Genomic DNA, 22,797 nt, shown 5'->3' on the forward strand with positions numbered 1-22,797 from the left:
TAATTGTTCTATATTCTTCACATCTATCTGCCCCTGCTTTCTTTGGTATCATTACTATAACACTTTTTTTGAAGTCTGACGGAACTTCCCCCTTTTTCATAAATCTTACACACCAGTTTGTATAATCTATCAATCCCTTCCTCACCTGCACTGCACAGTAATTCTACAGGTATTCTGTCTATTCCAGGAGCCTTTCTGCCATTTAAATCTTTTAATGCTCTCTTAAATTTAGATCTCAGTATTGTTTCTCCCATTTCATCCTCTTCAACTTCCTCTATAACACCATTTTCTAATTCATTTCCTCCGTTTAACTCTTCAATATATTCCACCCATCTATCGACTTTACCTTTCGTATTATATATTGGTGTACCATCTTTGTTTAACACATTATTAGATTTTAATTTATGTACCCCAAAATTTTCCTTAACTTTCCTGTATGCTACGTCTATTTTAGTATTTTAATACATTTGTATTAACTAGAAATTCACAAGGTCACCAAAAACTAATCGGCAATGAATTATACAAGCACAAGAAGCACTAATTTTGTTTGTATATCAACCAATAATATAACCTAAAACATCAATAGCAAGCAGTCTGCCATAGAACAAAAATTCCCTTTGTTTGGATTATTTTGTTTGATACTGAGCATGTGTTGCGTTTACCTTTAAGTTAAATTTCTTCTTTCTTATATAAAATTATTTTAACGGAGATGGAATTTCTTTTAATATTGTAGTTATACAGCGATGATAAAACGAAATAATATGTTTACAATTCTAACACGTGAAGATTAATTAATTATTTGTTAGTAATTAATTACTAATTTCCTATTATTTTTTTTTATTAATTATTACATGATTCCGCAGGTAGAAAATGTCAGGAAATATAAATTTAGTCACGAAAAATCAGGAATTTTAGATTAGATCATTAAAATTGCAAAAACTTTCAGAGAATTTTTGTTACTGAATTAAGATTATGAGATTACATTATAATTAAGATTCTGACAGGAAATGTCAGGAAATATAAGAATTAGTCACGAAAAATTAGGAATTTTAAATTAGATCATTAAAATTGCAAAAACTTTCAGAGAATTTTTGTTACTGAATTAAAATTCTAAAAATTAGAAATAACAAAGATGGACCACTGAATGTGAAAATAGGAGGAGAAAAGATTATGGAGGTAGAAGAATTTTGTTATTTGGGAAGTAGAATTACTAAAGATGGACGAAGCAGGAGCGATATAAAATGCCAAATAGCACAAGCTAAATTTGTTTACATCTAAAATTAATTTAAATGTCAGGAAAAGATTTTTGAAAGTGTATGTTTGGAGTGTCGCTTTATATGGAAGTGAAACTTGGACAATCGAAGTATCTGAGAAGAAAAGATTAGAAGCTTTTGAAATGCGGTGCTATAGGAGAACGTTAAAAATCAGATGGGTGGATAAAGTGACAAATGAAGAGGTATTGCCGCAAATAGATGAAGAAAGAAGCGTTTGGAAACATATAGTTAAAAGAAGAGACAGACTTATAGGCCACATACTAAGGCATCCTGGAATAGTCACTTTGATATTGGAAGGACAGGTAGAAGGGAAAAATTGTGTAGGCAGGCCACGTTTGGAATATGTAAAACAAATTGTTAGGGATGTAGGATGTAGAGGGTATACTGAAATGAAACGATTAGCACTAGATAGGGAATCTTGGAGAGCTGCATCAAACCAGTCAAATGACTAAAGACAAAAAAAAAAAAATTTTAAATAAATAAATATTGATAATGACATTTTTAAAGCTCCTCCCTTATAATGTAAGATCATTTTAACTGAAAAGTGGTAATTTTGGCTAATTATTATGGCTTCTCATACTATAAAATGGTGGACAGGTACTTACTGGGATTCAGTGATGTAGGTGTGGCAGCAAATTGCTGCCTAGATGAAATAAATTAAATAATGGATATCATATATATTTTTAATATTTGATGGGGTGTGCCTATCCATTTTAGCAAATATATGATAAGTGAAAAATATTTGGAATAAAATATAGTTAAAAGAAGAGAGGCCACATGCTAAGGCATCCTGGAATAGTCGCTTTAATATTGGAAGGACAGGTAGAAGGGAAAAATTGTGTAGGCAGGCCACGTTTGGAATATGTAAAACAAATTGTTAGGGATGTAGGGTGTAGATGGTATACTGAAATGAAACGACTAGCACTAGATAGGGAATCTTGGAGAGCTGCATCAAACCAGTCAAAAATGACTGAAGACAAAAAAAAAAGAATTAAAATTATGAGATTACATTATAATTAAGATTATGTTTATAATGTAATGAGAGTCAGGAAATTTTTACTAAAACGGTCAGGAGAAGTTAGTTAAAAGAAAAATTCGGTGGGAATCCTGTATTAGTTTCCTGTAGTCACTCTACACTCATGTTAAACTTCAGTGCGGCTCGTGTATAGGCACTGTGTAACTGCAGCATCCCTTATTTCTACTTCATATTATCGATAAAATTTAATATAATGAGTCCTTTTTTTCTTTAATTCTTTCCTTATACTTGTGCAATATATAAATAGCCATCCCATAGTTTATGAAAAAGGTACGAAAATCTTTGTGTGGAACTGTGCGCTTTACAGTTCCAGTGTTGTAATGTTTTGACTGTTGTGTGCATGCGCACATAGAAAGCTCTGCACGCGAGGCTGCAAGGGGAGAGAGAACACTGTCACTCTGGCAGTGCTGACCCTAGCATGCTGGTGGAAGGTAGTTTTTTTTCTCAATTTGTTTTTAAACTGTAAACCCATTAGAAAATTATTGCATGACTGTTTAATAAATAAAATATTTTATACATCTCTTATTTGCTTCTTTGAATTATCTTTGACGCAATTACTAACGTGATAAATTACATATTTATTTTTGTATTTATGTTTAGTTGCCTCGTTGCCTGTGTATTCACATTCCTCGAACGTTAATACATAATGGTGAACCGTATAAACGTCAGGATTACGTGGATTTTCCTGAGTTTCTTGGGATGGATCCTTATACGCAATACAATTTAAGGGATTTAAGAGTAAGTAGATTTATTTTAGACTTATCTTTTTGACTATTATTATTATTATTATTATCTTTTATGATCGTATAGGATCGGTTAAGTCAGTCCACTAACTGTGAGCGTACCTATGGTACGTCTCCGCAGCTAGGCAGGCATCGTCTCTAGATGGGATTATTAGGTTTCCAAAATTGATGGATTACGTCTTGTGTAAAAATTTGTTCTTTTTTTTTGTTTTAATGATGAAAATCGATCAAGGGAAAGAAAAAAATGATCGGCAAATCTTCCTGATTAAATTTAGTTTAGATCGGTTTTCGCATCTTTAAAGATTACACACTGCAAATATTTCCGTAAAGATCCAAAATATCCATATGCAAATTCACTCGCTACATATGCTGGAAGCTTAAATATAAATAAAATTATTTATTATTTATATATTATATTGAATTTCAGTGCGGAGTTCAGTCAGGAGAAGTTACTAAAAGAAAAATTCGGTGGGAATCCTGTATTAGTTTTCCTGTAGTCACTCTACTCATGTTAAACTTCAGTGCGGCTCGTGTATAGGCACTGTGTAACTGCAGCATCCCTTATTTCTACTTCATATTATCGATAAAATTTAATATAATGAGTCCTTTTTTTCTTTAATTCTTTCCTTATACTTGTTGAGAAAAATTGAGAAAAAAAACTACCTTCCACCAGCATGCTAGGGTCAGCACTGCCAGAGTGACAGTGTTCTCTCTCCCCTTGCAGCCTCGCGTGCAGAGCTTTCTATGTGCGCATGCACACAACAGTCAAAACATTACAACACTGGAACTGTAAAGCGCACAGTTCCACACAAAGATTTTCGTACCTTTTTCATAAACTATGGGATGGCTATTTATATATTGCACAAGTATAAGGAAAGAATTAAAGAAAAAAAGGACTCATTATATTAAATTTTATCGATAATATGAAGTAGAAATAAGGGATGCTGCAGTTACACAGTGCCTATACACGAGCCGCACTGAAGTTTAACATGAGTGTAGAGTGACTACAGGAAACTAATACAGGATTCCCACCGAATTTTTCTTTTAACTAACTTCTCCTGACCGTTTTAGTAAAAATTTCCTGACTCTCATTACATTATAAACATAATCTTAATTATAATGTAATCTCATAATTTTAATTCTTTTTTTTTTGTCTTCAGTCATTTTTGACTGGTTTGATGCAGCTCTCCAAGATTCCCTATCTAGTGCTAGTCGTTTCATTTCAGTATACCATCTACACCCTACATCCCTAACAATTTGTTTTACATATTCCAAACGTGGCCTGCCTACACAATTTTTCCCTTCTACCTGTCCTTCCAATATTAAAGCGACTATTCCAGGATGCCTTAGCATGTGGCCTCTCTTCTTTTAACTATATTTTATTCCAAATATTTTTCACTTATCATATATTTGCTAAAATGGATAGGCACACCCCATCAAATATTAAAAATATATATGATATCCATTATTTAATTTATTTCATCTAGGCAGCAATTTGCTGCCACACCTACATCACTGAATCCCAGTAAGTACCTGTCCACCATTTTATAGTATGAGAAGCCATAATAATTAGCCAAAATTACCACTTTTCAGTTAAAATGATCTTACATTATAAGGGAGGAGCTTTAAAAATGTCATTATCAATATTTATTTATTTAAAATTTTTTTTTTTTTGTCTTTAGTCATTTGACTGGTTTGATGCAGCTCTCCAAGATTCCCTATCTAGTGCTAATCGTTTCATTTCAGTATACCCTCTACATCCTACATCCCTAACAATTTGTTTTACATATTCCAAACGTGGCCTGCCTACACAATTTTTCCCTTCTACCTGTCCTTCCAATATCAAAGTGACTATTCCAGGATGCCTTAGTATGTGGCCTATAAGTCTGTCTCTTCTTTTAACTATATGTTTCCAAACGCTTCTTTCTTCATCTATTTGCGGCAATACCTCTTCATTTGTCACTTTATCCACCCATCTGATTTTTAACGTTCTCCTATAGCACCGCATTTCAAAAGCTTCTAATCTTTTCTTCTCAGATACTTCGATTGTCCAAGTTTCACTTCCATATAAAGCGACACTCCAAACATACACTTTCAAAAATCTTTTCCTGACATTTAAATTAATTTTAGATGTAAACAAATTTAGCTTGTGCTATTTGGCATTTTATATCGCTCCTGCTTCGTCCATCTTTAGTAATTCTACTTCCCAAATAACAAAATTCTTCTACCTCCATAATCTTTTCTCCTCCTATTTTCACATTCAGTGGTCCATCTTTGTTATTTCTAATTTTTAGAATTTTAATTCAGTAACAAAAATTCTCTGAAAGTTTTTGCAATTTTAATGATCTAATTTAAAATTCCTAATTTTTCGTGACTAATTCTTATATTTCCTGACATTTCCTGTCAGAATCTTAATTATAATGTAATCTCATAATCTTAATTCAGTAACAAAAATTCTCTGAAAGTTTTTGCAATTTTAATGATCTAATCTAAAATTCCTGATTTTTCGTGACTAAATTTATATTTCCTGACATTTTCTACCTGCGGAATCATGTAATAATTAATAAAAAAAAATAATAGGAAATTAGTAATTAATTACTAACAAATAATTAATTAATCTTCACGTGTTAGAATTGTAAACATATTATTTCGTTTTATCATCGCTGTATAACTACAATATTAAAAGAAATTCCATCTCCGTTAAAATAATTTTATATAAGAAAGAAGAAATTTAACTTAAAGGTAAACGCAACACATGCTCAGTATCAAACAAAATAATCCAAACAAAGGGAATTTTTGTTCTATGGCAGACTGCTTGCTATTGATGTTTTAGGTTATATTATTGGTTGATATACAAACAAAATTAGTGCTTCTTGTGCTTGTATAATTCATTGCCGATTAGTTTTTGGTGACCTTGTGAATTTCTAGTTAATACAAATGTATTAAAATACTAAAATAGACGTAGCATACAGGAAAGTTAAGGAAAATTTTGGGGTACATAAATTAAAATCTAATAATGTGTTAAACAAAGATGGTACACCAATATATAATACGAAAGGTAAAGTCGATAGATGGGTGGAATATATTGAAGAGTTAAACGGAGGAAATGAATTAGAAAATGGTGTTATAGAGGAAGTTGAAGAGGATGAAATGGGAGAAACAATACTGAGATCTAAATTTAAGAGAGCATTAAAAGATTTAAATGGCAGAAAGGCTCCTGGAATAGACAGAATACCTGTAGAATTACTGTGCAGTGCAGGTGAGGAAGGGATTGATAGATTATACAAACTGGTGTGTAAGATTTATGAAAAAGGGGGAAGTTCCGTCAGACTTCAAAAAAAGTGTTATAGTAATGATACCAAAGAAAGCAGGGGCAGATAGATGTGAAGAATATAGAACAATTAGTTTAACTAGTCATGCATCAAAAATCTTAACTAGAATTCTATACAGAAGAATTGAGAGGAGAGGAGAATTGAGAGGAGAGGAGAGGAGAGAAGAAGTGTTAGGAGAAGACCAATTTGGTTTCAGGAAAAGTATAGGGACAAGGGAAACAATTTTAGGCCTCAGATTAATAGTAGAAGGAAGATTAAAGAAAAACAAACTGACATACTTGGCGTTTATAGACCTAGAAAAGGCTTTCGATAATGTAGACTGGAATAAAATGTTCAGCATTTAAAAAAAATTATGGTTCAAATACAGAGATTGAAGAACAATTGCTAATATGTACAGGAACCAAACAGCAACAGTAATAATCAAACAACATAAGAAAGAAGCCGTAATAAAAAAGGGAGTCCGACAAGGATGTTCCCTATCTCCGTTACTTTTTAATCTTTACATGGAACTAGCAGTTAATGATGTTAAAGAACAACTTAGATTCGGAGTAACAGTACAAGGTGAAAAGATAAAGATGCTACGATTTGCTGATGATATAGTAATTCTAGCCGAGAGTAAAAAGGATTTAGAAGAAACAATGAGCGGCATAGATGAAGTCCTACGTAAAAACTATCGCATGACAATAAACAAGAAGAAAACAAATGTAATGAAATGTAGTAGAAATAACAAAGATGGACCGCTGAATGTGAAAATAGGAGGAGAAAAGATTATGGAGATAGAAGAATTTTGTTATTTGGGAAGTAGAATTACTAAAGATGGACGAAGCAGGAGCGATATAAAATTCTGAATAGCACAAGCGAAACGAGCCTTCAGTAAGAAATATAATTTGTTTACATCAAAAATTAATTTAAATGTCAGGAAAAGATTTTTGAAAGTATATGTTCGGAGCGTCGCTTTATATGGAAGTGAAACTTGGATGAGATCGGAGTACCTGAGAAGAAAAGATTAGAAGCTTTTGAAATGCGGTGCTGTAGGAGAATGTTAAAAATCAGATGGGTGGATAAAGTGACAAATGAAGAGGTATTTTGGCAAATAGATGAAGAAAGAAGCATTTGGAAAAATATAGTTAAAAGAAGAGACAGACTTACAGGCCACATACTAAGGCATCCTGAAATAGTCGCTTTAATATTGGAAGAACAGGTAGAACGAAAAAATTGTATAGGCAGGCCACGTTTAGAATATGCAAAACAAATAGTTAGGGATGTAGGATGTGGAGGGTATACTGAAATGAAACGACTAGCACTAGATAGGGAATCTTGGAGAGCTGCATTGAACCAGTCAAATGACTGAAGTCAAAAAAAAAAAAAATAAATTAAATTGCAAATTTTTAATAAAATCTGAAATATTTTAGAACTGCTTTCTTAATCGGCAAGCTTTGTAAAATTATACAAATTCCATTTCCACTTTTTGGATTAAAATTTATAATCATATTTTTCAATCAATCGGTCATTTAATTAATAGTAATGTGATCTACAATATATCAGTAAAAAATACAGAAAAAAACATTACACTTTTTATAAAAAATTTGGTAAAGTAACATCTTTACAAGATGTTACTTTACCAAATTGTTCTGTAAAGATCAATTTCTAAGTTCGTATCACATTCCTAATCAGATAATAAATGACTAAATGATGGTTGTTTTCTTGCTAAACCATCTCTATAAATTTTTAAATTGCCGTTCTCTTTTGCTTTGTTGTCTAAAAAAAAAAAAAAAATCAATCCGTGTTTTTACAGACAAATGAAATAATCCAGATTACCAGCAGGATTCTATCGAATAAGAATATTCAACTTAATTTCTAATAAATTAACCGATTCAAATGATAAAATCATTAAAAAAAACCCCAAAATAAACTATGCACAAAAAAGTGGTTCAAATAAAAAAAGACTTACCTTTCCGATACTAAGACTTTTAAGGGCTGTCGACTTGATCTGTGGACCTTCAGGAGGTGTTGATTTATTACAACCTTCACAAGAGACACCACCAACCACTTCAGTCTTCACAAATCTGTCTAATAACTGCGTCAATGTATGCTGTCCCAGTTCTAAAGGAGGTAAGTGTAACGACAGACTATCAAACTTATCATATCTTAACACAGACTGTAAAAAAAAACAAAAAAAAAATAAATCATTGAGAAACAGAAATTAATGGAACTAAATTCTAAGTTTAAGATTGTATATTAATAATTCGTGTACTTTTTTTTTGTCTTCAGTCATTTGACTGGTTTGATGCAGCTCTCCAAGATTCCCTATCTAGTGCTAGTCGTTTCATTTCAGTATACCCTCTACATCCTACATCCCTAACAATTTGTTTTACATATTCCAAACGTGGCCTGCCTACACAATTTTTCCCTTCTACCTGTCCTTCCAAAATTAAAGCGACTATTCCAGGATGCCTTAGTATGTGGCCTATAATTCTGTCTCTTTTTTTAACTTTATTTTTCCAGATGCTTCTTTCTTCATCTATTTGCCGCAATACCTCCTCATTTGTCACTTTATCCACCCATCTGATTTTTAACATTCTCCTATAGCACCACATTTCAAAAGCTTCTAACCTTTTCTTCTCAGATACTCCGATTGTCCAAGTTTCACTTCCATATAAAGCGACACTCCAAACATACACTTTCAAAAATCTTTTCCTGACATTTAAATTAATTTTTGATGTAAACAACTTATATTTCTTACTGAAGGCTCGTTTAGCTTGTGCTATTCGGCATTTTATATCGCTCCTGCTTCGTCCATCTTTAGTAATTCTACTTCCCAAATAACAAAATTCTTCTACCTCCATAATCTTTTCTCCTCCTATTTTCACATTCAGCGGTCCATCTTTGTTATTTCTACTACATTTCATTACTTTTGTTTTGTTCTTGTTTATTTTCATGCGATAGTTCTTGCGTAGGACTTCATCTATGCCGTTCATTGTTTCTTCTAAATCCTTTTTATTCTCGGCTAGAATTACTATATCATCAGCAAATCGTAGCATCTTTATCTTTTCACCTTGTACTGTTACTCCGAATCTAAATTGTTCTTTAACATCATTAACTGCTAGTTCCATGTAAAGATTAAAAAGTAACGGAGATAGGGAACATCCTTGTCGGACTCCCTTTCTTATTAGGGCTTCTTTCTTATGTTCTTCAATTGTTATTGTTGCTGTTTGGTTCCTGTACATGTTAGCAATTGTTCTTCTATCTCTGTATTTGAACCCTAATTTTTTTAAAATGCTGAACATTTTATTCCAGTCTACGTAATCGAATGCCTTTTCTAGGTCTATAAACGCCAAGTGTGTTGGTTTGTTTTTCTTTAATCTTCCTTCTACTAATAATCTGAGGCCTACAATTGCTTCCCTTGTCCCTATACTTTTCCTGAAACCAAATTGGTCTTCTCCTAACAATTCTTCTCTCCTCTCCTCTCCTCTCAATTCTCCTCTCCTCTCAATTCTTCTGTATAGAATTCTAGTTAAGATTTTTGATGCATGACTAGTTAAACTAATTGTTCTGTATTCTTCACATTTATCTGCCCCTGATTTCTTTGGTATCATTACTATAACACTTTTTTTGAAGTCTGACGGAAATTCCCCTTTTTCATAAATATTACACACCAGTTTGTATAATCTATCAATCGCCTCCTCCCCTGCACTGCGCAGTAATTCTACAGGTATTTCGTCTATTCCAGGAGCCTTTCTGCCATTTAAATCTTTTAATGCTCTCTTAAATTCAGATCTCAGTATTGTTTCTCCCATTTCATCCTCCTCAACTTCCTCTTCTTCCTCTATAAAACCATTTCTAATTCATTTCCTCCGTATAACTCTTCAATATATTCCACCCATCTATCGACTTTACCTTTCGTATTATATATAGGTGTACCATCTTTGTTTAACACATTATTAGATTTTAATTTATGTACCCCAAAATTTTCCTTAACTTTCCTGTATGCTCCGTCTATTTTACCAATGTTCATTTCTCTTTCCACTTCTGAACACTTTTCTTTAATTCACTCTTCTTTCGCTAGTTGCACATCCTGTTTATAGCATTTCTTAATTGCCGATAGTTCCTTTTACTTTCTTCACTAGCATTCTTATATTTTCTACGTTCATCCATCAGCTGCAATATATCGTCTGAAACCCAAGGTTTTCTACCAGTTCTCTTTATTCCGCCTAAGTTCGCTTCTGCTGATTTAAGAATTTCCTTTTTAACATTCTCCCATTCTTCTTCTACATTTTCTATGTTATCTTTTTTACTCAGACCTCTAGCGATGTCCTCCTCAAAAATCTTCTTTACCTCCTCTTCCTCAAGCTTCTCTAAATTCCACCGATTCATCTGACACCTTTTCTTCAGGTTTTTAAACCCCAATCTACATTTCATTATCACCAAATTATGGTCGCTATCAATGTCTGCTCCAGGGTAAGTTTTGCAGTCCACGAGTTGATTTCTAAATCTTTGCTTAACCATGATATAATCTATCTGATACCTTGCAGTATCGCCTGGCTTTTTCCAAGTGTATATTCTTGAACGAATAGAAAATTAAAATAGTTAATATCGAAAGGAATGTAACTAGGGATAGAAACACTAAAAACAAAATAGAAAATCTGACAGGAGAGTGGGTGAATAGATTTAAGTACCTTGATGTGATTATCAACAACACAAATTCGGAAGATGAAGAGAATTAATGTAATTCTGTAATTTAACAATTTTTTAATATAAAATAACTCGTAATAAAATGAAAACTTAAAAAAAATATCACATGGTTTGTGTTATAACATAGGGATTAAATTTCGTCGTTTAATCGTTAGTTATGAATTTGGGTCGGGGATAACCAATAAGACTTTTTTTTACGAATATTACTTCATACAGTGCAGTGTTTTTTCAATAAATATATAATTTTGTTTTTAAAATTGATTATAAATATACAAAGCGCTGATTACGATATGAATGCCAAAAAGTTAGGCGACTACATCCGGGCGTATGCGAGAAATAGAAAACCAAGGATTCCGTTCACGACAAACCACATATGAAATGAATCGTCCGATGACCGTTAAACGCATCGTACTTTCCCGGACATAAAAAGTTTACAAGTTGGTAGGCGGGTTTCTCCCGATCGGCATATTATTTACTTTCTTTTTGGACATGGTGCTTTTAGGGATAACTTGGCTAGATTTGACTTCACTGGCTCTTAAGGTTACATCTGGAAAGTAGGGTTGATGACAATGTAAACCGTGTTCTGTATGTCTGAACGTACGTGAATGAAGAGAACTTGCAAGTATACGTTCTGATTTAGATTTGCAAATCGATTGGAAAACCCAAAGGGAGTGAAATAAAGTTGTTGGCTTCCTTATGTTTCTGGCCCTGCAGAGGGTAGCTGAGTGGGTTTTGATGATCTAATAGATACAGTAGCAACCCGCTTGGACACTTACTTCGGTAAGACAGAGATTTTGTCATCGAGCCACGGTTAGCCAAGCTATTCGTTTCAGAACTCTATGATGGAGCGCGGTGTGGGAGTGAAGGCATCAAGCTCGCTTCTGAAAGCGGACCAGATCAGAAAAAGTTAGTGTTTGCTTCTTGTTAGAATTTCATTATTGAACTTTTTAACCGTCTTTGACAAATTAAGAGGTGGGCATCTGAAGGAAAGAATTGTCGTTGTTGCTATCGATACTTATTTAAGAGGGATGGCAGTAGAGTTTGGATGATTCTAGCAGATTGAAATTAATAATTATTTGATAGTAGTCTGAAATTAGGTTAAAAGGTTAAATTAGAACGGTTAATCGGTTAGTTGATAGGGCTAAAAATTAAAGCGGATGACATATTGATAGAGTCCAAACTGATGACTGTGATATGTAATCAGATTTAGAGTGTCTAAAGAACATCAAAGCTAGGAAGAGAGGCGGCGGTGTCGCAACCGTGATCGTCACAAAACAGGCATCTTCCCCTACGGGAATCAGGATGCACTCGAGAATACAGAGGGGCCGATCCGGTAAATATTGATCGGAATAAGACAGGCATAGAATCTTGATTTTTTCCAGAATGATTTTTACCAAAATTTGTCTTGTCCTTTTGTTACGAGTTATTGTTATTATTTTTAATATTCAACATTAATAGTTTAATAATTAAAGCGCGGTAATTTTATATTTGTATCCTTAACGTACAAAGTATGTTCATAACTAGATTAAGACACGCTATACTGGTAGTAGACAAAGGTTCATTTAGAAGCAATTTCAAAGAGAGGTTATGGTTTTAATTATATCAGCCTATCGAAAGGATAAAATGGCTAACAGAGCTTCGGTATTTCCAAAAAATGATGAAAAGATGAAGATCTTGTTGAAGTATGCTTCAACAATATTTAAAGATGAGGATTTTTTTTAATAATCGACCAAAACCTAGTCGACAACTTTATGTTTATATGAAGATAATTTTTTTGATGATAAAATTTTTTAAACAAATATTTTATCTTGCTAGCCTTCGCTGTATTTTTTATATTTCACTTGATTAAAGGTCATAATGTTAAGTTTAAATAAGGAGATTTAAATTTGTCGTTTAGCAAAGTAAATAAGCTGTTTAAATCTAAAAATATTCATCGATTTATTTAACGTTCAAATTTTTTTACTCGGTTTATCTAGCAAAAAAATCTTACAACTATTGAAATTTCTATTAAAAAATCAAAAAAAATCTATTTGGACACCGCATGACTTCCTTGTACGCCTATTAAACTGCATATACAAATTTTTTAAAATGAAAAGTAAATAAAACTTTATTTCGCTAATAATCTCTGATTATTTTTAATATCTTTTTTTGTTATCGAATTAACTTGGGTTTATCGTAAAACTTTTTTAAAAAAGGAAATGAAGTCGGATTTGAATCGATGTTCCTTCGTCTTGTAAGATCCATATATTTTATTAATTAATCTTTTATCGCGCTACGATTCTGGAACCGATGAAAATAAGTACCGCTTATGATATATAGTTGAAAAGCTATAAATCAGAGCTTATTACTGCGGTTAAGAAAAAGTCCAAAGTGCAAATCTTTTGGATTTTGGGCTTTTTCGGGCAAGTCGATAACAAATAAAAGGGAGTTGGAAAAACCAGATGTTACAACAGTACTAAATACGAAATTTCTACAGCTAATCGTTTTTGAGTTATGCGAGATAAATACATACGTACGTACGTACGTACAGACGTCACGCCGAAATTAGTCAAAATGGATATTTTCGCTGAAATCTAAAAACCGAAATTTTTCGCGATTGCAATACTTCCTTGAAAATCATCAAAATCGGGGCATCTGATAAAAATAAGTTAAACATAAAAAATAAATAAATTCTTAATAAATACAGAACTTGTATTACGTAGATTAAATAAACAAAAAAGAAATGCCTCTGGTGAAATGATACCGTTCCAAGTTTCATATGGAAGGAACTAGGTTGTCTCAAATTTTGGTTAGATTTGGATTTTTTTTTCAATCCTACAAAATGCTTATATCGTTATAAACTGAAATTAAGTTGTTTAGCTGTAAACTGCAAGTAAGTACACACTTTATAGCATTTAGAATATAACAATAGTAAAAGGTAAAAACCTGGAGTAATAAATGAATATAAGTATTAGCTTTTGGACATATACTGAATAAATATTACAACAGGAACAATGAAGACAATTAAAAAAAATAAAATAACACAAAGAACCCAAAATAAACCAAAAATATTTAACGGTATATTTAAATAAAATCATTTGGAGTAAATGTTATTATTATTATTTTTAAATTTACTAAAGCCCTAATAAAACTGTAATGAAAAGAAAATAAGACAAAGTATTATCACAGTATCGTATTAATTTTATAAACACGTCTTGTTAAAAAGAAGTGTCCGAAGGAAAAAACAATTAAGTGTTTGTTTGACCCTTTATTCGACACTAGGTTACGTAGCGCTTCTAAAAATAACCCCTTAGAAAATATCAAGTAGTAAAAAAGATATTTACACAAGAACCGTTTTGAGATATTTATTTACGATAAATAACCGTTTATAATAAAATATTATCTACAGGCTCAAGTAGTTATCGATCGGATTGTTTAAACATTTAGATTTGATTACACAACGTAAAAGTATATCTATAACTATACAAATAACGGAGAGGGAGAGACAGATTCACAAAAAGAGGGAACCAAGTCCCGACCAGAAAACTCTGTTAAGTTTGTTTTTCCTTTCTAAAAAATTAAAAAAATTATTTTCTCGTGTAATTCCGCGGAATTAAGTCTTACTTATTTCGTCTGGTATGCAACGTAATATGGATTACGCCGCATATCAGCTTATTCCACACACAGGAAATGCAGACGGTGTATGCCAATATGTAACAAAACCTTTTCGTTTACCATAGGAACTGGCGGTATGGTGAACATCATTACTCTCAGAGGTAATAATTTTAACTAGCATTGCTAATTTTATTAAAAAAAAATTTAATCAAAATAATTATATTTCGAAATAATAGTGTTTTATATATAGAATCTACCATAACTTTTACAAAAATAATAAATAAATAAAGAAACAGTCGTTAACTTTTTAGTCTGTACTACTAATCGTATTGTAACTTTCCAGATGATGTTCAAGGTAAAAAAATTCGTTTTATTGTTATAATAGGAAATCGAGGGTGATATTTTATTTCTATTTAAAAACAAATTATTTAATCGTAAACAAAATCAATTTTATTTTATTATTTTTTAACCGAACCGTTTGAAAAATAATTGTAAAAATATGTCCCGTTATCTGCCTAATAATCTTTTCTCACCACCACCTACCAAACAATTTGGACGTTTTCGAAATAATTGTTTTACAGTTACGATTCATTTTCAAAAAAAAATAAAAACAGTTGTTTCAGTAAGAATTTTTTTAAATTTAAAAAAAGAAGAGTTTTGATAAGACGAGTAAGCAACATATGCATTTAAAATCACGCATTTAGAACCGGGCGATTCAAAAATACATTTTTAGGTTGAGATCTCATATTATAACAAAACACATCAAGTTTGGACTAGTGTAATTAATTAGTACCGAATTCGGCCACCAGCGCGTCACCAGATCGTTAAAAATCTTCATGCGACCTTGAGGCTGCTATGGAACAACTCGGATAAAGCTTTACGTGTCCTATCAACTCGACGTGCGTCACGTGAGACCGGCATTCTGCAAACGACTGTTTGGCGCGTGTTATGTGAACGATTGGACTTAAAGCCGTACAAACTAACCTTGGTTCAATACATTATAGATGGCGACAAAACTGCTCGTCTGCAGTACGAGTGGAAATGACGGATAGAATTGCAGACGACGATAAATTTTTAAACGATGTAATTTTTAGTGATGAGTCACTGTTTCACATCGATGCAAGATTAACACCCGTAACTGCTGAATATGAAGTATGAAAGTCTGCAGCACGTGATTTCTGATAGCCCTAAGGTCATTGTTTATTATACCCTAAGCGAACAAAGACTGTACGGTCCGTTTTTTTTTTCAAGGAGGAATACGTAAACGGTATCCTTTATTTGGATATGCTTCAACATTTTTTTAATTCCTTACTTAGACGATGATGACCAAAACGGACGACATCACTATCAACAAGAAGGGGCACCGTCTCACTACCGCCTACAAGTCCGAGATTTTCTTGTTATTTTATTCCCAGGTCGGCGGATAGGTCGTGAAGATCCGATTGCATGGCCACCTCGCTCCCCAGATTTGACCCCGCTAGATATTTTCTTGTGGGATTTCATTAAAGATCGGGTTTACGAACCGCCTTTGCCTGTTGATCTTGTTGAGCTAAGACTCTGAATTAATGCCGCAGTTGCAAGGGTACTGTCTGGAAGAAAATCGACTTCAGGTGAGATGTAAGCCGCATTACAAATGGAGGCCAAAGTGAATGTTGGGTTTTTCAATGAAATGAGACCTCAACCGAATTTATAAGTTATTTCATTACATTTTTATACGGTTTTAAAGTTTTGAAGTTCTTTTAGAATCACCCACCGGGTATTTTAATAATTAAATATATATTCACGGTTGATGATTTATAAATAAATATTATTTTAAATACCAAAACTTAATTACTTAATAATAATTTTTACGAGTTAATAACTTTTTTCAATTTATCTATAACAAAACATCATTTTTAACGTAATCGTTCAGAGTGAACAACATTTAAAGTACTGAAAAAGAAAGATGGTCGAAAAATTGAAAATTATAGGCTCCAATAATTGTCCAAGATTATTTATTTTTTTCTTTTTAGCCTACATGAATAACGTTAAAAAGCATCGAACAAATTGTACTTTTCTTTAGATCTCCTTCAGAGTGTTGACGAAATATTTTTTAAAAAGAATGAAATTGGATACGTTAACGAAAAGGTGAAAAAAAAAAATAAAAATATTCACGTCAATTTTTTTTCCTTTAAACAAGGAGTTTCAAAGTTTTAGCCAAAATGTAACTCGATGAATTGTTTTTAAGTGTAAAAAAAAAAAAACTAATCACGAGTTAAATTGTGTTTACGTATTTAATTTACAATTTCTTAAGTAAATTATATTTTAAACGGACTGTTTCAATTAGAAGTTTGAAATTAAAAATATTACTCCTTATAAATCAGCAATACGTAATATGATTCCGTCTTAATGTTATTAAATTGAGAATAATTGTACCGAAACGGCAAGAAAACGCGATAAATAAGTAAGTAAAATTCGTCGAGTAGAAACATCTAACGTGAACAGTAACTTATAATATAAAAAAAACTGACTTTTTATCGTGAAATATAACACACGCTGTTTTGTTTCGTACTTAGTAATTATTATTAAAGTTTTGATATATACGTTTTAACTTTTCAGTTCTGAACGCATTTAAAGACGAATTGTGTTCGTAATATTCGTACTTTCCCTTTAGCGGAAAATTTCAGTAGATTATAAAGAAAATATTTTAAATAATTAACTATCCTTTTTTATATTCGTATTACAAGATTTAGTATACAGATCTATATTTATTTTACGGGAACATAATATAAAATAATTATCTTAGTCCCGATAACAGAATGTATATATCCTTTTATCAAATTTTAATAAGAAGAATTATTTACAAGTCTAATAACAGAAATAAAAATACTTTTTAAACGCTAATTTTGTATCTCGCGAAGGGAATATTTAACCAGAGATATTTACGTCTAGGAAAATCCCTACAGTCGGATTATGCTATTACCATGACATCATAAACTATTTCATGAAAGAAAAGAAAAAAAGTTTAAACAATAATAGCTTTGTTATAGAATTGTTATCGGTTTTGTAATTACACGAAAATACTATCTCAAAACATAAAGCTTTTTTGTCATTAGAAAATAAGTAGACCGGTTGGATGTCTTAAATTTCTCTTTGTTTTCCATAATCCTAAGGTCTAAATTATTTAAAGATTTATTTATTCTTAAGGTAATAAAAACGGTCATTCTTTTATTAATTTCTCCTTTGCAATTCTGATATTCTACACCTCATTTTCGATCTCGAGTGATTTACCAAAGTTCTTCAACCGAAAACTTTAACATAGTTCTTATATTCCTTAAAGTGCTTCATTTAAACATTTTCTGATCCCATTTAATATTAGAAATTCTTTTACATTTTATTATCGAGAAGTTTCTGTATAACTCATTTTCTGTATTACCGTGAAAACCTTCTGAAATGACAATTAATTAACGGCCGGACAATCCGCATAGTTGATCAAGAATCTAGCATATTTTCATTTATAATTTTACTCGTACATAAAATACATGTTTAGAATATATGAGATATTTATATTAAAATATAATCGAATCGAAAAAAATATACGTTTTATAAATTACCAATTAACGACCGCATAAATTAACCAGATATCATCGCTTGCTTAATTTATTACTAATTTCATGAAATTCAGCTAAACCTTCGTGTTAGTAAAATGAAATTTCAAGTCAAAACAGGTTCATCTAAATTTTAAATTCAATAAATTCTGCTAATCTCGAGTGTTACATACATCAGAAAACAGTGAAAAAAAAAAAAAAATTCAGGAAACAAAGGAAGTATACTTAAATAATAAATTTGTTTTTTTTTGAGGGGGTTCACAAATAGTATAAAGCCCTTATAAAATGTTTTTACAATTACAAAGATTACACAAAATGAACTGAATACGTTTATTGCAGAAATCAAATAATTTTTTTTTGACTTCATATAACTTGTTAAAGAAAAGAAAGAAGTGCATTTAATTTTGATCAATTGAAAAAATTAAGAGCACAATGAAGACACCGATTTAGTTTTCTTTCCGAATATGCGTCACTTCAAAAGTGCAGATCGCAATTCTAATACAGGTATTAATGAGAGCTCAGAGGATTCGTACGCCATTAATGAAGAAAAAACGTATATAAAAATAACATTTATTACCTTATAATGTTCATATGGACATTATATGATGTCAGACATTCGAAAATACAATAACGAAAAATAAATTGCATCTCTGCCAAATAGAAATACAGTCCCTGTTGTTTGCGTTTATTTAAACGAAGCGAAATATGTGTGTGACCTTTGAAAATATCACCAAAAAACAGGACATATATACTTTTTTACAGACTGTGAAGAATCGCTGCATCCATTTCAAGTTCCTAAGTCGTAATACCGTAACCATGAGCGATTGACAACGCTGAGAAGAATGAATTTCCTATGTTTTCCAGAAAAACAGGAAAGATTAAACGACGAGAAAAAATCTTCTCATCGGTCTAACGAGACTGGATGATGAAAATCATCGTTTTTAATACAGGAAATGGATAACAAAATGTCATAAAACGGTAAAAATGTCATAGTCGGAATCGTTTAAGAATAAGATGTTATATAACCGGTAACTAAATCGAATAGAGTGAGTATGTCATTTGTAAAGCCAGTCATCTCCTGTTTTTTTTTTTTGGTACCGAACAGTATATTTGATTCATTCAAGAAGGCGGTGGAAAACCCCTCCATTCCTAATTTCCTGGAGTAAGTTTTACACGGGACGGTTGTATCTTGAGAAACGCGATGCCAGTTTCACGTGTCTTATCTCGGGCCTCCTACGATCTCGTTACGGTAGTTTACACACAACAAAATGTACAAGTGATCTCTCCTCAAACATAATCTAACAGTAATTACTTCAATTTAAATGCTATCTATAAGTTTTTAGGTCCTATAAGTCACGAACAGAAAAATACCTAACGTGTTTCTGACTATTAAAAATCAGTTATCAATTTTACTTGTCGGTAAATGATATTTGGAATCAACAGATGAACAATTTTAGTGCGATGCGGGCAGTAAATTTTACCATCTGTCATAGTCGTCCTAAAACAGTGTTGTTTGGTTACAAGTCATGCAGATGCTCTAACTTATTACACTTTAACATAACTGACAGCTTGTCAGATATAATTAAAGCGATATCCCTTCTTCTATTCGATATACGTAAATCGAAATAACCAAACAGTCGATTAACAGACCTCGATTTAACATTTGCTGTGTTACTACTAAGTTAACGCAGAAAATAGACAGTAGTTAATATCGTTTTGGTGTAGATTAATCGATAGTTGAAGTTAAAATGAATCGCAGAAAACATTAAAAGCTTGTTATTTATTATTATTACCCTGTTGTTACTATTATTGCTACTAAATTTCTCAGACTTGGAGAGAAATTATTTTGTCAATTAATGTAAAACGGGGAGACAAATACAACAGAAAGAGGGTTCTACAAGTTTATTAGGTCAATGAATTGAATGAGGGTAGACAATAACGGGCTATTTCCTGGGGTACATTAAACAGCCTTACATGCGGGTTTATCGGACAAGAGCGTTACGGTCGGTTACTAACGGTAAAGAACAGCGAACGATTGAACTGAAAAGGGAAATTTCGCAAACCAGAGACACAGAGTAAGAATGGAGAGGATATAAGAGAAAACATTATCGACTGAAAACATTCAACAAACAACTAAGCAGATTATTTCAAGCCGCAATCAAAATAAAAATAATTGTTTTATTCGTGAGTATCAGCAAATCTTTTTAACAACTGAAGTTTATTCTAAATTTAATTTGTAATGTAGTAACGCTTTATAAATATTCAGTTACTATAAATTATAATTACATACTTCACAATGTTTTTTTTAAAAATAAGGTACAACAGGCTTACAGTCAAGAAGAAAGCTAAATTTATCCGTACAATAAATCTAACCCAGAAATTGGAAACCGGTTATTTACGTTTAAATAGTCAGAAATACGCTGTAAAATTACGTTTTTTTACAGCGTTAAGTGTAATGTGAAAAACAAAATGAGATGTAAGCCTATATAATAACAATATCATTTTTAGCGCTCCAAAATTCAGATTTAAATAAAACCTCCAATTAACGTTAATATTTTAAGTAATTAGCTTATGAAGGATGTATATCCTTCTTGCGTATCAAGGTATCCTGTGTATCCAGGAATCTGTAGTGAATACAGACGATGTATTGCTCCTACGTATTACGTGTTTTTAACAAGGAGTAACAGAAAAAATGAATAGATGAGTGCCATAACAAACAGCGAGATGTAAGTTAATATATAAAAATGCAAGGTTATATAAGTAAAAACGAAGCACGACGAAGAGAGGTTGGATATTATGTATATTAGAAAAAGCAAAGAAATCAAATAAAAAGGAGCGCTACGGGTTCAATTGTAAGATCTGATAAGAGTATCGAGGTAAAAAATGCAGAATCTAAAGCCAGTAGAAATGTTTATTTTAGTTGAGGAATATAATACGGGAGGATAATATAGAACGGAAGTTTACATTGGAAGAATGATCGGTAAAAGGAATAAGATTCTAATAAATATCAAAAGAATTACTGATAACAGAGAGATCTATACGATAAATCACTGAGGGAAGCCGATTCTTATAATAAAAGGGATATAAAAAGAAGAATACAAGATTAGAGCTGAAGCGTATAAGAGGCTGTGAAAATATTCTACAGAAATTTCAATGTGCAAGGCAATTTCGAAATAAATTCCAAAACTGATTAGGTTAAAAGATGTAAATGAAACTGGTTGTAAGATAAATACACTAACCCACCGAATTGGTCTAGGGATAAACGCGACTTCGCAAATAAGCTGATTACCAAGTCGAGAGTTCCACCGTTCAAACTCTAGTAAAGTCAGTTACTTTTATACGGATTTGAATGCTAAATCGTGGATACCGGTGTTCTTTGGTGGCTGGGTTTCAATTAACCACACATCTCCAAAATGGTCGTTCTGAGACTGTACAAGATTACACTTCACTTTCACTCATATATCATCCTTATTCATCCTCTGATAATACCTGATGGTGATTCCCGGACGCTGAACAGGAAAAAAAGCATAAAAATGGCGGTCATCAGTCCGTTATTTTTTTTCATAAGGCCAACTGTGATAGAATACACGTACCTCGATATACTTGAGAACTTTGCTGTTTTGCGGATTCCTGCAGGCTTCAGTTTCCAGCAAGATGTGCTCCGCCGCACTTTCATCGAGATGTTACCGTGTTTTTCAACAATACTTTTCCCGGATGTTTGATCGGACGGGAAGGACTGACTGTATGGCCACCTACAACTCCAGATTTCACTCCTTTGAACGATTTAGATCAAGCTGATGGTTAAATAACGCCAAGGATGCTCCTAAAAACCTAGCAAGAGTTATCGTCTAGACGTCTGGGTCGACCCACCGGGTCGGTCTAGTGGTTAACGCGTCTTCCCAAATCAGCCGATTTGGAAGTCGAGAGTTACAGCGTTCAAGTCCTAGTAAAGCCAGATATTTTTACACGGATTTGAATACTAGGTCGTGGATACCGGTGTTCTTTGGTGATCGAGTTTCAATTAACCACACATCTCAGGAACGGTCGAACTGAGAATGTACAAGACTTCATTTACACTCGTACATATCATGCTCATTCATCCTCTGAAGAATTATCTAAACGGTAGTCTTACCGGAGGCTAAACAGGAAAAAGAAAGGAAGAAGACGTCTGGGTCGAGCTATAAAAGGTGCACGCGTTGAACTTAACTGAACTACAATAAAACATTCTTTGTAAGTTGCTGTGTTTATTAAAAGAATATCTGAACAAACAATCTTCCGATTTCCAAAATTCAAACGGGCTAATTGCTAGTATAATAAAAAATCACGATGGAAACAATCCATACACAAATTAACTGATATACTCAGAAACTGACGTTACTTAAACCCTGCATTGTATATGAATGTACTGTTTACAAACCATATCATTTCTGAATTATTATTAACAGTAATAATAATAATTAGTTTTCATTTATTCAAATAAAAAAAGGAGCAATTATTTTACGTATAAAATGTTATACAAAATTCCATGTTTTGAATTAG

At 32.2% G+C, this 22,797-nt stretch overlaps 1 protein-coding gene across 1 annotated transcript in view; it reads right to left on the minus strand.

Annotated features, from left to right (window-relative positions):
- Positions 1 to 14,818, minus strand: part of LOC142317463 (ubiquitin carboxyl-terminal hydrolase 30 homolog) — a 45,688-nt gene extending 30,870 nt beyond the window's left edge. Inside the window, exons 1-2 of the mRNA XM_075354029.1 lie at positions 14,792 to 14,818; positions 8,337 to 8,543 (exon numbers count right to left, since the gene is read on the minus strand). Of these exons, the coding sequence (XP_075210144.1) occupies positions 8,337 to 8,543; positions 14,792 to 14,818 (234 nt within the window). The remainder of the gene's footprint in view (positions 1 to 8,336; positions 8,544 to 14,791) is intronic.
- Between the last annotated feature and the right edge of the window lie 7,979 nt (positions 14,819 to 22,797).

Source organism: Lycorma delicatula, chromosome 1 (genome assembly GCF_047948215.1).
Source record: "Lycorma delicatula isolate Av1 chromosome 1, ASM4794821v1, whole genome shotgun sequence".
Lineage (NCBI taxonomy): Eukaryota > Metazoa > Arthropoda > Insecta > Hemiptera > Fulgoridae > Lycorma > Lycorma delicatula.